General features: G+C 42.9%; 2 protein-coding genes and 1 long non-coding RNA gene across 3 annotated transcripts in view; 1 reads left to right on the top strand and 2 right to left on the bottom strand.

The window, feature by feature from the left end:
* CTNNA2 (catenin alpha 2) overlaps positions 1-14627 on the top strand; it is a 478376-nt gene that overhangs the window by 305785 nt on the left and 157964 nt on the right. The gene's annotated exons all lie outside the window — the stretch shown is intronic.
* On the bottom strand, positions 1498-5362 carry LOC118685846 (uncharacterized). Its single transcript, XR_004980054.2, has 2 exons — positions 4549-5362; positions 1498-4089 (listed from the first exon to the last, which is right to left on the bottom strand). It is a non-coding gene; the product is annotated as an uncharacterized LOC118685846 (long non-coding RNA).
* LRRTM1 (leucine rich repeat transmembrane neuronal 1) lies at positions 7002-13289 on the bottom strand. The gene has a single exon (XM_036381534.2). The coding sequence runs from the start codon at positions 12398-12400 to the stop codon at positions 10838-10840; it is 1563 nt and encodes a 520-aa protein (XP_036237427.1). The 5' UTR covers positions 12401-13289; the 3' UTR covers positions 7002-10837.

Genomic DNA, 14627 nt, shown 5'->3' with positions numbered 1-14627 from the left:
GTGTCTTACAAGCCTTAATTAAAAATACATTCTTAGGCAATTTCTTAGCAAATCACCTTAGCAAGGGTTAATATTTCTTCCTATCAAATACATAAATTTACCTGCTGCATCTTAAAAATCACTGCTGAGGGTGGCATTTGAAGCAGGGATTGAGAAAACTGAAGTGATGGAATGATTTTTACAAGAGGCAAATAGAACTCCTTGTCACCTCTCATGTGCCCTACAAGCCCAGCCTGGTACACTGGAATTAATTATCTTGAGGGTGCAGTGGATGCAGCTGAAGGATGTTCACTTCTGCTCCAGGTTTCTTTTGTTTTCTTCTTCTTTTTTTTGGGGGGTAGAATGTGCTATTTTAACAAAACACCCAGTTCTGACAAAGTGGTGTTACCTCAGCCAGAGACAGGGCTGAGCTCCTGCTCAGCGCCCCCAGCCCCTCTCGGCACCCAGCCCAGCACCTCTTCTCCTCAGTCCACAAAGTGTTCCAGGGTGCATTGTTACAGAACAGCAGCAGAAAATGGTCTGGTATGGTAAATGCAGGCCACCAATGAGGGGAGAGGATGATGAGGAGGACTCCATCTCATCAGAAGGCTAATTTATTGCTTTCTCATACTGTATTATATTAAAGAATACTGTACTGTACTAAAGAATACAGAAAGGATACTTACAGAAGGCTAAAAAGATAATAATGAAAACTGGTGACTCTCACCAGAGTCCTGACACAGCTTGGCCCTGATTGGCCAAAGAGTGAAAACAACTCCCAGCAGAATCCAATGAACAATCACCTGTGGGTGAACAATCTCCAAACACATTCCACATGAGCACAACACAGGAGAAGCAAATGAGATAAGAATTGTTTCCCTTTTCTCTGAAGCCTCTCTCGCTGCCTTTCAGCTTCCCTGGGTGAAGGAATCATGTTCAGGGAATGTGAATGCCACAGTCTGTTATATTGAATTATGTGGAAAAAATTGTAAAAATGGGGATTCTTCCAGTTTTAGTGCATGTCCTACAGAAGACAGAGGAGGGTGTAAGTGAGCAGGAATAACCTGTGTGTGTTCAGGATGTGGGGATGTGAAGGGCTCACCCAGCCTCAGTTTCCTCATGTGTGCAGGTTGGTTGGAAACACAGAAATTCAGTGACTGGTCCATGAGTAAGAAATTAAAAAAACCCATTTCCACTGCATGATATGCCCTGTCCCAGATGCTGTTCCTAAAAAAGTATCTTGTTTAATCTATAAAGTTTTAGGGATATATGTACCAAATTAGTTCCATGTTCCCATTTCTGTACAACTGTTCCTTGTTTTTAATGCCTTTTTTTGCATCAGTGATGTGTACAGTGACTTCCAAATGTTATTTTTAAAATTTTATGATTGTTCCTGATGCCAGGGTGTGCGTGGCCCCTGTCACACTCTGCATCCTCTTCTTGCAGGCAGGCAGAAAAAAAATAAAAAATCCATCTGCACAACAGCTTGTGCACTGAGTAATGACAAGAAACAACACAGGAGTGCAGCAGGCACTTTAATGAGGACTAGAAAATAACAATATACGGTGAAGGAACATCAGATTGAAGGGGGGCTGGAAAGGACGGGTGCGTGCTTGTTCCGAAGCTGCTGCCCGGTGCCCCGGGCGCGTTCTGCAGCAGCCGGTGGGGAATGGCCGCTAGAGGGGGGGTGGATCCACGTTTTGCTCTCGTGTCGCTCCTGCAGGTCGGCTTCTTCCCCTCCCTCCTCGCAAACTTTCCCAAATCGTTCATCCTCTCACCTGGCAGGAGTTTATCCTTATCTAGCGCTCAGAGCCTTTCCTAACTTAGCCTTAACAGAATTTTCTAGCTGAAGCCATAGGAGTGGTTTATATCACACTATTTAATTTCTTGAGAGCTGTTCATTTAGGGATGTTATTCCACTTTCTTTCTCCTCTTTTTGCCCTCTCTGCACACTGGGCAGAGATTTTAATGCAATATCCTGGAATGCAGTTGTCCAATTGTTGCCTATAGCTTACATCAGCGAGGCACAGATGAACAGTTTCCTTTATATCTTGTCTTTTGCTTTGTATTTGACTATTCAGAATTTCATCCATCAAACCTTATATAAGATTCAGCCTTTGGAAGTCCCTTTGCACATCCACACCATTTCCATTCTTTTTCACAATATAAATAATCTGTCATTTGAAAAATGCCATCTATTTCCTGATCATAGCTGAGATGATTCAGCAGCCTTGACCCTGGAACCACACTGTGCTCCATTTTTTCCCTGTATGAATAAAAAGCCACTGTATTTTTGAGTTCCTACCTAGTTTTCTATGACAATGGAGCTTGTCTTATTTATGGGAAACTGAATATCTTGTCAAAAGCTCTTCAAAAGTCCAAATATAATTTGTTGTTTTAAATTCCCTAGTGCTTTACACAGGCCTTCATTTCCCAATTTCCAGCATACAAAAAATAGATCTGACACAGATTTTAGCTTGTTTGTTTCAAGTTTGATTTTCCAGGACTTGTTCATCAAATCCTCATTAAGAGTTTTCATTAATAGCCATAGCTTGACTCCTGTGCTAATGAAAAATGACAGATTGGGGCTGGAGCATCCTACATGGTGGGAAAAGAGAACCAGGGGGAAAAAAAAGGGTTTTCAACTCTCATTAGGAAAGATACTCAGTGTAACTTCATAAAACTACTCAGGGAACTTTTTGGGAAGTTCTTCATTCTGCCAGCTAGGGAATTACCTAATGTAATTCCCAACAGTTGCTAGAATCAGAGGAATAGACACACAAAACAATATGGGAAGGTTTGCTTCAGTCTTGAAGTGCCACCCATTGAGAAAACAACTTTTGGCTTGGCATGTTCCCCATGAAGCCAAAGCACAATCTCCAAGGGTTCAGTTCTGTGCATGACAGCAATAAAAAAGCAAAAACCTTTAAAAAAATCAACCAAAAAGCCAATCATGACAAAGCCAAGATGGACAGAGGAATAAGCCCAGGGTTCAGCTCCCTGGGACTCTGTGGATTTTGGTTTCCCACTGCAGACTGTAGGTTTATACAGGCTCATCGTGTTATCAGAAATCTCCACAGAGCTTTGTTATCACCTAGTGAGGATCAGCTGTGTTGGTTACCATCTAAATCTCTTTCTGCTTCATCTGTTATGGGCACTGTCCCCTTTCCAATTTCCCCCTCTATTTTTCAGCAGTGATTTCCTCTATCCCATGTAATCTCCCTTTCCTTTCAGCTGCTGCTCTGTGCCCTCCACCTTCCCCAAGCCCTGTCCCACACAGGGATTTTGTTTTGTGGGTTTTCCCCAGAGAGGGAATGGCAGCTGCATTCCTCCTGCTCGTTTGCTGTCTCCAGGATTTCTTCATCTCCCAGGCCACTGGATGCACATCCAATTTATTAGACTGCAGCAATTACATAAGAAATTCATGGCATCCAGTTGTTGTTTGGGAATTTGATCTGACAGGAGCAGCAGGTTCTGGGCTGTTTGGAAAGGGAGTTATGGTGCAGGGGGAAGGTTTGTGAAGGTGGAGGCAGCTGAATTCACTGGTAAAGAAATACAAAATGTCCAATATTAAGTGACATTTACATGGGATTAGGGTAAACATTTGACATCCAGTGGCCTCTTTAGCATGAGGATTGCAAACCTTTGAGCAGCAGCCACAAATTTGTTTGCTGTGGAAAAAAAAAAATTGCATTGGGAAGTAATGTGGATCAGATAAGTAAATTTTCTGTCATGATAAGCTTTAATATGGAGCCAAGTTTAAAAAAAAAAAGAAAAAAAAAGAGTGGGTAAAAAAAGTCCCTGGATGGTTTATCTCATTATTATTAACATTCTTTAATATTTACCAGGCTCTCTAAGCAAGCCAGGCTGTCAGAGAGGCACTGGACCACAAAGACAGATCCAGGTTTACCCTTGGGAGCTCACTTTACCTCTCATCCTGCAAAGAGGGTTGATAGCAGACATGTTTCAGAGGGCTGACAGTTGTGAAAAGGCTGAAAACCTCAGGAATTCAATAGCTGTGGACTGTTCTTGCAGCTTAGTTTGGGATTTTCAGAGCTCTCCTCTTCCTCCTCCCCCTCTTGTTTTTTGATTCACCCTCCCTGTGAGGCTCTGGGAATGAAAAATGTGAGAATGGGTAAGAAGGGGTAAAAATTAGAGGAGAAATAGATATTTTGAAAGGTATTCAGAAATCTGTTTTCAGTTTGAGTCCCCCAGCTCTCAGAGGATGTTTGCTCATACCTGACTGTAGCCACTAGGGTACAGAGGTGTGCTACTGCAGGAAGATCTGCTGTACATAAGCTGCATTTTTTTTCATTGGATCAGCCCTAAAATCAGTTTGATGTGTCCATGCATATTTTTACAAATCTTAGATTTTACCAAAAACATTTTCAGCCCTCTCTGCAGTGTTGTGCTCTGTTTTGCTCTCAGGAGAAAGGCACATCAGCAAAAAGGGCCAGATTAAAGTTGGGAATAAATGAATAACTGGGCTTACTGTCTAATCACATCAGTCAGAGAAATCTGCTGTGCTAAAAGTGATAATTCAGTGATGAAGTAGATTTTTCTACTTACCTATTGCCTTTTAAATCTCGGATTTAGTCTTTGTTAGCTCAGAAATGGAAGGGAATTGGTCATGTTCCCATAGCACCCGTGCTGAAAGACATTTTCTGGCAGTAGTGACTGTGTATGGTGAGGATGTGAAGAACATGAGAGCAGGGAAATGATTTAAAATAAAAGTGCCTCAGCAGAATAGTAGGTGCTGTTTGCCAAGCATAAATGTGCATAGTATTAATATATTAATCCATTAGCACTGCCACCTATCTCTGATTTTTATCATATTTACATATTTGGGTTTTTAGGAGGGGGAGAGATGGAGGGAAAGGTGAAAAGCTGGTGTTTATTTTCAACTGAATTTCTTCTCTTATGATGCAAATGTGGCACTTGGAGCTCAAACTCCTTTCAGTGCAGCTTCTTCCCTTTGACTGTCTCCCCCAGCTATCAGCCCAGCAAAGGGAGTAAGAACAGTAATTGCTTTAAAGCCTCAAGAGTTGTGCCTGAATGCCAACAAGTGACGTGATCTTAATTGAAAAAAACAACAACAAAAAAAAAACAAAACAGAAAAACCCGAACAAAACAAAACTAAAAACCCCAAAAACCCAATTGCCCTGTTCTCACAGAAATACAGCTTTCATTGCAAATATGTTCACTTTAGAGCAGACAGGGTGCAATAAAATTACAGTGCTCTGCAGCATTCATCTCAGCTCTTCACAGCCACCCACCCAATTACAAGCTGTGTCTTGCCAGCAGAAGACTGTTGCTTGGTTTCTGTATTATTTTTATAGCTTTGCTTTCCCCCCCATAACTTTAGAGGTAGGCTGTGCTTACTCCTTTCCTTTCACCAGGTTTTTCTTCTGCTGTTAAAAAAAAAAAAAAAAAATTAAAAAAAAAATTGGCTGGTATGGAAAGTCTTTCGCATGGCTCTAAATGTGATTTGGTTTTTAATGTAGAATATGCTCTGAATAGTTGTCTCTAATGCCTTAATAGCTCTGGTTTATGTCAGTAATTATATGAAAGGTTAATCTTTAAATCACCAGCATTTCCTAAATTCCTAATCAACTTCATGCTTGGAAAGGAACTCGCATAAATGCTCAATTTGTTAATATTAGACTGGGTTGGGCAGGTCAAGGAAAAGCATAACCTTGGTGCATAATGGTAATTTGAACGCAGCAAAAATACCTCAGATCTGTTTGTCGTTAGAGCTGTGAATGTGAAAGCTGACTGTGAGTGTGGATATAATTAGCAGGAGAATCCGCAGTAGCTCAAGATCACCCATCCCTCTCTATGAGGGTTTCTTAAAAAAAAAAAAAAAAATAAAAAAATAGATATTTGGGGTAGAAATGTCTGCTTTTCTAGCAAGTCTGTGGTGAACTGTGATTAGGACAGCCGAGAGATCCAGCCCGCACACGCTGGTGGCAGGGGCACCGTGCAGGAGCTGGGCAGGCGGTGATGGATGGGGGGACATTGGGACACTGTGCGCCCCGGGGCCGGGAGGTGGCGGAGGAAGTGACGGCGCTGCGGGCACGCGTCTGGGGAAGCGCGTCCGACTGCGCCTCCCTCCCTGCTCTGCTGGGACAGGCAAAGGGATGCTGGGCATCTTCCCTAAAGCGAATCCCCGCTGTTGTCCTTGCCACAGCCCGAACGTGGGAGGGGAAGGCACGGGAAAATCTCATTTCCCATGTGTGCACAGTGCCCCCCTTGCCTTCTCACCAGCTCTCATCTTCCCTTTCATCCCGTCCCTTCACCCCTTCCTTTTCTCTCTCCTGCTGAATGGAGCTATTTAGTGGTGTACCCTCCTTTGCAGAAGCTGTTTCATCCCTGCTTGCACAGTTTTTAAAACTGCTTGCTCCACCCACCCTCAGTCTTGGTTTTTCATCTGTGCTACTTCTTTAGGTTAACCATCTTTACAAAAGGAAAAGGCAGAGGGATCCAGAAACACCCTGAGTTTGGTTGCCATTGCTCCAGTCTTTCCTCTTATCTTTTGTCTCCTCTTAATTTCATTATTATCACTGCTGTTATTATTATAATAGCACTAGAAATGAGCTTCCTCATTAAACACTCCCTTTTTGCCATTCTGAATACCACTGTAGAAGCTGGAGGGGGGAGGAAGGGGGACTCAGAGAGTCCTTTTGCTGTTAATGCAGAATGAGACTCACACAAGGAACAAATGTAGTCCGTCTCAAAAGCAAATGAGAGTTGTTTGGGGTTTTTTTATCAGCACTGAACAAAATGATCAAATAGACTCGTTTCAACTACCCCTCAATGCCTTAGCCATGAAAACATACAGAATATTTTAGAGCATACAAAAATACCCTTGGGGATGGTTCATGGACTCTTGTGTGGCACAGGTAGGCAGGGAGCTGGGTCAGCCTGCTCCAGAGCATCCTTGCTGTGACCACAAGCAATGGGTCATCCCTTGGGCTCACCCCCTGCAGCACCCAGACATGGCAAAGCAGGGAATTGGCACCTTGAACAGAATTTCTTTGTATTTTATATTTTCAGGCCAGAAACAGAATGTGGTACATTAGCATTGATTCTGTGGTTTCATACCATTTTTTTTTTAAGTAGTACAGAAAGGAAGGGAAAAAAGGCAGAAAGGAAAATAAATCATCCCTTATATACATTCAAAGCATACACAGCAACAGTTCCTTCAGCACTGGGTGCACTGTGAGTGGGTATTGATGTTAGCAGCAAGAAAATGCATATTAGAGATCTGTAACACTGGTACTGCTACCCAGCTCAGGAAAGGTAGTGCTTTTGCTTGCCTTTCACCCTGCTTTTTGTGCAAAAAGACAGTTAAATATAAAAAAAATAATATTCATTACCTAATTATAAAAGGGAGATTAGTCCTATTAAGTGGAACATCGAAAAGGGAATATTTAAAATATTTCCCTTCCTTTGATATTCCCCAAGCATTTCATGGACAAAACACTGTTCACAACTCACCCCAAAAGCATCCTTTTTTTTTCTTCTTTTTTTTTTGTCCTTTGATTTTGGAGGCATTTAAAAGGCCAGAATAAGGGCATCAAAAGAGAGGGAATAACTTATCTCTGGGCAGTTGTTGAACATGAAATTTGGAAGAAAGAATTGGGGAAAATCTGTCCCTGCAGTTGCTCTAAATGCAGTACAAATATAATAACTCTCATATACACCAATGCAAGTAGCCTGGAGCAGGATGAATAACTGGATTTGCAATAGCTGGATTGAAATGACATACAGGCTCTTTTATTTCTTTATTACCCACACATATTTCATGTAAATTTTCAGCCTGGATGTGGGCACCCTGTGGAGTGTCTTCATGCCATTTAACAGCAGTGACACCCTCTTTTCTCCAATAAATATTCAGAGGGTGTCAAGATCTCCAGAAATCCTCTGGGGATCACTAGGAGGCTGTCTCTAGAAGGGATTACCCTTCTAGAAAAGATTTCTGCAGGAGGATTTTGAAATACATCCTTTAATAAGTGCTGTGCTCTCCATGGAGGGATCCATCCATCATCCTGCTCAGGGTGGCAAAGCACTGGTGGCCCTCACCTCTCTCCAGGAGAAGTGGCAACAGGCAAACCCCAAATCAGCTCTCACTCAAGAAACCACTGCACCTTCAAAGAAAAATGCTCTGTTCCATTTACTTGGGCTGTCAATGCCAGATGCATGGAGCACAGAGGTGAATAAATTCCAAAGGCAGAATTGCTCAAATCTTTGCGAACGTAGCTGGAGGTTGCTAACACCAATGAACAGCAGGGATGACTCCAGAGGGGTGCAGTCACTCGTGTGTTTCAAATACAACCCACAAAAATGCTGAAAATACACAGAAATACAACCACAGGATGATTGTTTGTTGGTACCAGGCTTGTCTCAGGTTCACAGGGGCAAAACCATGACTGCACCAACACGTTTCCTGATAGCTACAGGGGGTCATTATCACAATAGAGCCAGTTCATATTTTGTTTTACCATATGCAGACAGTATTTTAATAACCTTGGTTGATTTGGGAAACTTCCTGGCAAGTGGCTGTACCCAAGTGCTGCCTGGTGGCTTGGGGAGCACATAGCCCAGTCCAAAGTTAGAGAGTCAATTTTTCACACTTAAATTCCCTATCGATTTCAGAGAAAGGTTTAATGGAGAAAATAAATTTAGCTGGGCCCACAGTTAGCATGGCATAAAGTACTTTTGCTTCAAGCATGGTCAGGAGCCCAAAGAGAGGAGGGGTTCTGAACCTTCCCTCTGCCCCTCCTGTTGGGTTTGTACGTGCACACTCAACCCCTCAGGTCACTGGGGAGTTTCAGGATGGATCAAGCCCTTGTGGGCTTGAGGCACAGAAAGAGAAATGTGCATTTGTTTAAGGAGAGAAAAGCCTGGGTTTAACAGTGCTTGCTTGTTTGAAAGCTGGGGGTGAATTTGCAGTTGCTTTAGGAAAAAAAAGCAGTTGATTTTCATTAAATTTTCTGTGGCACTGTCCTCTCCCAGTACATAATCTCATTGCTTTCATAGATGATATTATAGTCTCACTGAGTAAAAAATTTGATTAAGAGGTTATTTTCATGTTTTATAATACATGGTATGAGATACACCAAATGGAGGAAAATAAGTTCTGACTCCTTAAAAATAGTTTCAGTCAGAAAAGAAATGCAAAATTCACTCTTTACATTTTAAATAAATGACTAAAACCTGCTATGCAAGAATACAAATTATTTCTTCTGTGCCTGTTTTTCTGCTTTATAAGCCTGCTGTACCCTTGTAAGAGTAGATAGCACTTAATTGCAATGAAAAAGGAAAAAAAAAACCCTGTGTTACATTAAAACACATGTAAAATTTTGGAATTGCTCCTCTCTTGGTGGTAACCTGAGGATAGAGAAACATGTACAAAGCATAGAAATGTCACCCAGTTCATTATCCATCACATTTTATTCACATGTAATGCTGTAGGAAGAAGATTTCAAGATGCTCTGCCTGATGTTATAAAACTCCCTCATCGTCAATTAGTGCGAGAGGAGCTGCTGAAAAGATCAATCGTTTGCTTGTTCACGTTCTGGAATGAAAAATCCAAAATACAAGGAAAGGAAGCCTTTATTTAAGGGCAGTCAGATAAAACAGCTGTGGGATTCTACATCGTGAAATCACTGCTTATGTCCATCAATGCCATTTTTCAGTCCTTGGTAAGGAGGGTACATCTGCCTCCAGCCTCTGCAGAGGTTTTGGGGTTGTTTTGTTAGGGGAAGGGAGGGACACGAGCTGGGTTTTGCCAGCACTTTACTACAGGACCCAGAAGGGTGCTCTGGAAACTCTCTGTCCTACCCTGACAGTGGTTTTGCTCTTGACTTTCACCACTGAGATCCAAATAATTGCTTTTGCTTTTCACCATGGACCCACAGAGCACAAAATGAGGGGGTATTTGCTCTTGGCATAGCTCAAAACAAGCATTAAAGTGGTAAATGCAAGGAAAAACTCTTAAATTTAGCTTTTTTTTTGGTTTGGTTTTTAATATTAAAGAAAATTCTGATGAGCACATTTTGGCAGTGTTTCACTTGTTTGGGTTTTGTTAGAGAGTCCTCACAATATCATCAGTTTTGATACAAAATACTTTTGGGGGTTCTAATGCAGTTTTTATGGATCTTACAGCAACTAACAAGGGAGCTGTACTTAAAAAATCCTCAGAAATCCTGTCCTAGTGACACAGTCAAAACTTCAGCCTTTCTGAGGTGCTCTGGCTCCTTGTTGTACTGACATCCAGTTACAGGTAGCACATTAACAAAAATAGAATTCCAGTGTCATGCTTCATATCTTCAGCAACATGATGTACGTGAATGTGTGCTAATTACAATGGGAAGCCACCTGGGTCATTTTAAGCTTTCTATTTTACGTGGCTTCTTTGCTCCTCTACTTTTCATTTCAACACTCAGCATGAAGAGAGAGGTTAAACTGTTGCATTTTGTATACAGGGAACCATTCATGTAATATACACCAGTCTGTAAAAACTGTAAATGCTATTTTTTTTTATTTTAAACAGTTTTCTTAGTTTACAAAAGATCAATAATTGGTACCTTTTTTTACACTCTCAGATTCCTGAATATTGACAGATCTTCAAAGGGAGTATTAGCATATGAAACCTTAAGATTGGCTGTCCTGAAGGTTTTTAAGACACGATAAAGCTAAAATATCAAGTCTTTTGGACAGCCCCTCTTAAACAATTTGGGCAGGGGTGCACGTCAGAAATCACCAGCAAAGCCCAGCACCCCCCCCCACCCCGTGCCACTGTCTGCCTGCACGCTGTTATTTGGTTGCACACTGTTTAAATCCCAAAGGAAAATCACACCTCGCATTCCCTCGCTGGCTGCTGGTGACAGGAGCAAGATCCGTACTCATTAATGATCACCAGGGCTCCCTCAATGTGGTTGGGTTTGTAATCAACATAATACTCCTGGGCTGACATGGCAGCCATTTGGTGCATGGTCTGTTTCTGCTTCTGCTTCCTGCGCTGTGTGACAAAGCACTGTCTTAGTTGCCTTAAGCCGGCCGGGAAGCACTTCCAGGAGACGTACAACACCAAAACCACGATGAGGAAGGAAAAAATCAGTGCCATGGTGCCCGTCACCACCTTGTGAATCTGCACGGCGTTCTCGGAGTTCTCGCCGGGCATGGTGATGGTGACGGCGTACGTGGTCCGGTCCTCGTCGCCGTCGGGCGCGTCGTAGGTGGCGGTGGCCGAGCCATAACCCAGCGTCTGCTCGCTGTTGTTGGTCACCGGGGAGAAGGTGTTGACGCTCGTGGGGTCGGCGTCCTCGCACAAGTGGAAGGCGTACACGGCGTCCAAAACATCCTCTCCCTGGGCGTACTCGGGGGTGGCACAGAGCAGGTTGCTGTCGTAGCGACCCTGGAAGTTGCTGAGCCAGGAGGCCAGGGCGCAGACGTTCCGGCTGCAATCCCAGGCGTTGGCGGAGAGGCTGATGCTCGTGAGGGACTTCCAGGAGTCGAGGACTCGGGAGTCGATGTAGGTCAGCCGGTTGGAGTCCAGCTGCAGGGATTTGAGATGAGGTACACTCTCGAAAACGTGAGGTTCGATGTACTCGATTTCGTTGCCGGAGAGATCCATCTTTTCGAGTTGCCATATCCAGTCCAAAGTGTTTACTACGATGGTAACTTTATTCCTTCGCAAGCAGAGGGAGTGCAGGGAGATGAGCCTGGGAAAATGGGCTAAATTCACTTTCACCAAGTCATTGTGCTCGAGGTGCAGCTCAGTGAGTTTGAACAAGCCAGCAAAAGAGTTTCGAGCCAGGCTCTTTAACTGATTGTATCCTATGTCTAGAAACTTCAGGCTGCGACAGTCCTGAAAAATTCTCACCGGCACGAACTTGATGGCGTTCGACCGCATGTGCAAAGTTGTCAGTTTTCTCAGCCCGTGGAACAGGTCAGGCTCCAAAGACTGCAGGTTGTTGTATGATAAATCCACACTGCGCAAGTTTGGCATGGGGCGGAAAGTGGTGTTGGGCAGTTGGGTTATTTTGTTGGAACTCAGGGTGAGCTCTTTAACTCGCCGCAATTTTTGAAAGGCATTCCCCTCCACTGAGCAAATGTGATTGTGATCCAGATAGAGCCACGTGAGCTGCATTAACCCTGTGAACTGTCCATCATGCAGCTCTGAAAGGCTGTTGTACCGCAGAGACAAGCCCATCATGCCCGACAGGTTGCGAGGCATCTCTGTGAGATTCAGTGATTCACAGTACAAAAGCCTGCCCTCACACCGACAGAGCTGTGGACACCCACTATTCACAGCTGGAAGCATTTTAGAAAAGATACCCAGCGTACACAATATCAACCCCGGGGGCTTCCTCAGCAGCCAGTTTAAACAGAGACCAATAAGAAGGAAATCCATTAGCAAGAATATTTCCAAATAGGCTTGAGAATGTCCATTGAGTCTTTTCAAATTCTACATCATATTTTATTTAAGGGAGAGAAAAAAAAAAAAAAGGCAAACCAACGAAACAAAGCCCGAAAACCAAAGCAAAACAGCAAACAGAACAAACACAGAGGCAAATATTTCACTTTACAGCATGCAGGAGCTGTGCAGCATTAAAGTTCACAGACATTCAAAGGTAAAATGATAGTGATTTTGTTCATTTTAAATGCTGCAGCAAAGGAAAAAAAAAAATCTTTCTTCATGAAAGAATTTAATTAAAAAGTGTCTTACCCACCCTTTTCCAGAGAGTGACAACCTCCATTCAGTTGCTTCCTTTGTGTTTGGACTAATTATATGCAGAGCTAAAAAAGACCCCTCTGTGCTACAAATTCAGTCCCTTTCAATGTTGTGCAAGGCTGGCAAGCTCACAATGTCTCACTTCGCTTCTGCTCAACGAGCGAAAGGCTTGTCCAGCTAGCTTTTGAGCTGCCTCCTAGGACCTGCAAGTTTCAGAACTATGTACATGAGCTTGATCTTCTCCTTCTCCCTCTGTCCTTTCCTCTGCAGTTAACACTGTGGCGTGAAAAAAACTCCAAACTCTTTACTAACGACTCCACAGGATTTGTCAATCTGTTTAATGTCCATCATTTGCAACGACCATGGACCGGCACAACCTTTACTCCAGAGAGAGGTTACAATTCATTCACAGACCGGCTAAGGGTCGCTTTATTTCCCATTCTTTGTTCGCTTTGCTTGTTAGGTGATGCTTAGAGCAGAGAGAGACAGCAAGAATCCCTTCCCTTCAGCTGAGCAGTATGTTGCTAGAGCATGCAGAGGCACCCAGTGTTCACTGAGTGTCGTAAGCTGCTCATGATTGTACGCCTGCACTGTGCATCTCAGACATGGGCAGATTGAAAAGGGGTGGGCATAAAACCAACATCGGAGCGAACCAGGAAAGTAATATATGCTCTTTGATGAAATGGAAAATACTTTAAGCCTATCTCGCCATTTCTCAAACAGGCACGCACACACAGCCGCACAAATCATCAAAAGCAAGGCAGTGCTAAGTAGGAAGCTTGAGAATTAGGATTCTTTCTCTTGTTCTTTTCCTCGGATGCTTTTGTTTAAAGTCTGAATTTATAAGCTATTAGCCGGGAGAGGGAGAGACTCGACTTGGTTTGGGAAGGAATATGTAAACCAGTTTTTTGGATTGCTTTTTCTCTCTAATTCCGATGATGAGATTTGCCTTTTGGTCTTTGGGTGGGGGATTGAGGGGTGTGTGGGGGGAAATGTGTTTTTTTTTTTTTCTTCTGACATTGTCTAAATAGAGCATGATTTGAAATTCTGTGCATTCTTTCTCATAGAAATGCAGCCAGAGCTCTGCAAATAGGAATGTCTTATTTCATATAAGCTTTAATTACATTTGGTCTTTTTCCATCCTGCATATTTTGTGTGTTCAGCACATGCCTTTCCTAAAGGCTTTTTTTTTTTTTCTTTTCCTTTGCGGTGTATGCTACGGCACACAGAACTCCAATTCTAGCAGCATTGAGATTACTGTGCTTTTTGAATAAGATCAATGCATAGGTTGCTGTGAGTGTGTCAGCAGCATGCAAAGAGGGGGTTTCAAACCCCATTAGTTAATAAGTTTAGCAGATCGTGCTGATTTTTGCTCTGTGTTCCAAGAAAAAAAAAAAAAAACAACTCTTTGCTGGGTAATTTTCAGTCCTCATTCTCTATGGGAAAGGCTTCATCAATGAGCTCTGTAATTTTTACTGACTGAAAAATGTATGGTATTTCTGTCAGGAAAACGCTGGCCATCTTTTCCTATTATGAAATAGAATCTCAAGCCCCTGTGCTGGTGAGAGCGATCGGAGCTGACAGCTCCCAATTCTGCATCAATACCCAATGAAGAAGTTCCACACGGATTTTAGGATGCAAGGATTGCAGAGGATCGTGCTGATTTTAAGTGGACATCGGATGCAAAATGCTGGAGGGACAGGGCAAAACCACTGTGTTTGTTTTCTTTTTCACAGCTGTGTTAATTTAAAAGAAATTCCTTGTTTTGGTGGGGTCTGTTGCAGAGCTAAACGTTGTGTTTGAGTGTGGCTGCTGTGAGTGTGTGCTGGGGGAGATCAAGGAATGCAGTAATTTGATGCAGTAAAAGTTGCTTTGCAGAAGTCCTGGCAAACTTAAAGCTCTTGTG

This window comes from Molothrus ater, chromosome 4 (genome assembly GCF_012460135.2).
Source record: "Molothrus ater isolate BHLD 08-10-18 breed brown headed cowbird chromosome 4, BPBGC_Mater_1.1, whole genome shotgun sequence".
NCBI lineage: Eukaryota > Metazoa > Chordata > Aves > Passeriformes > Icteridae > Molothrus > Molothrus ater.
Note: the sequence above shows the minus strand (reverse complement) of the source record. Positions and strands in the feature narration are given on the sequence as shown.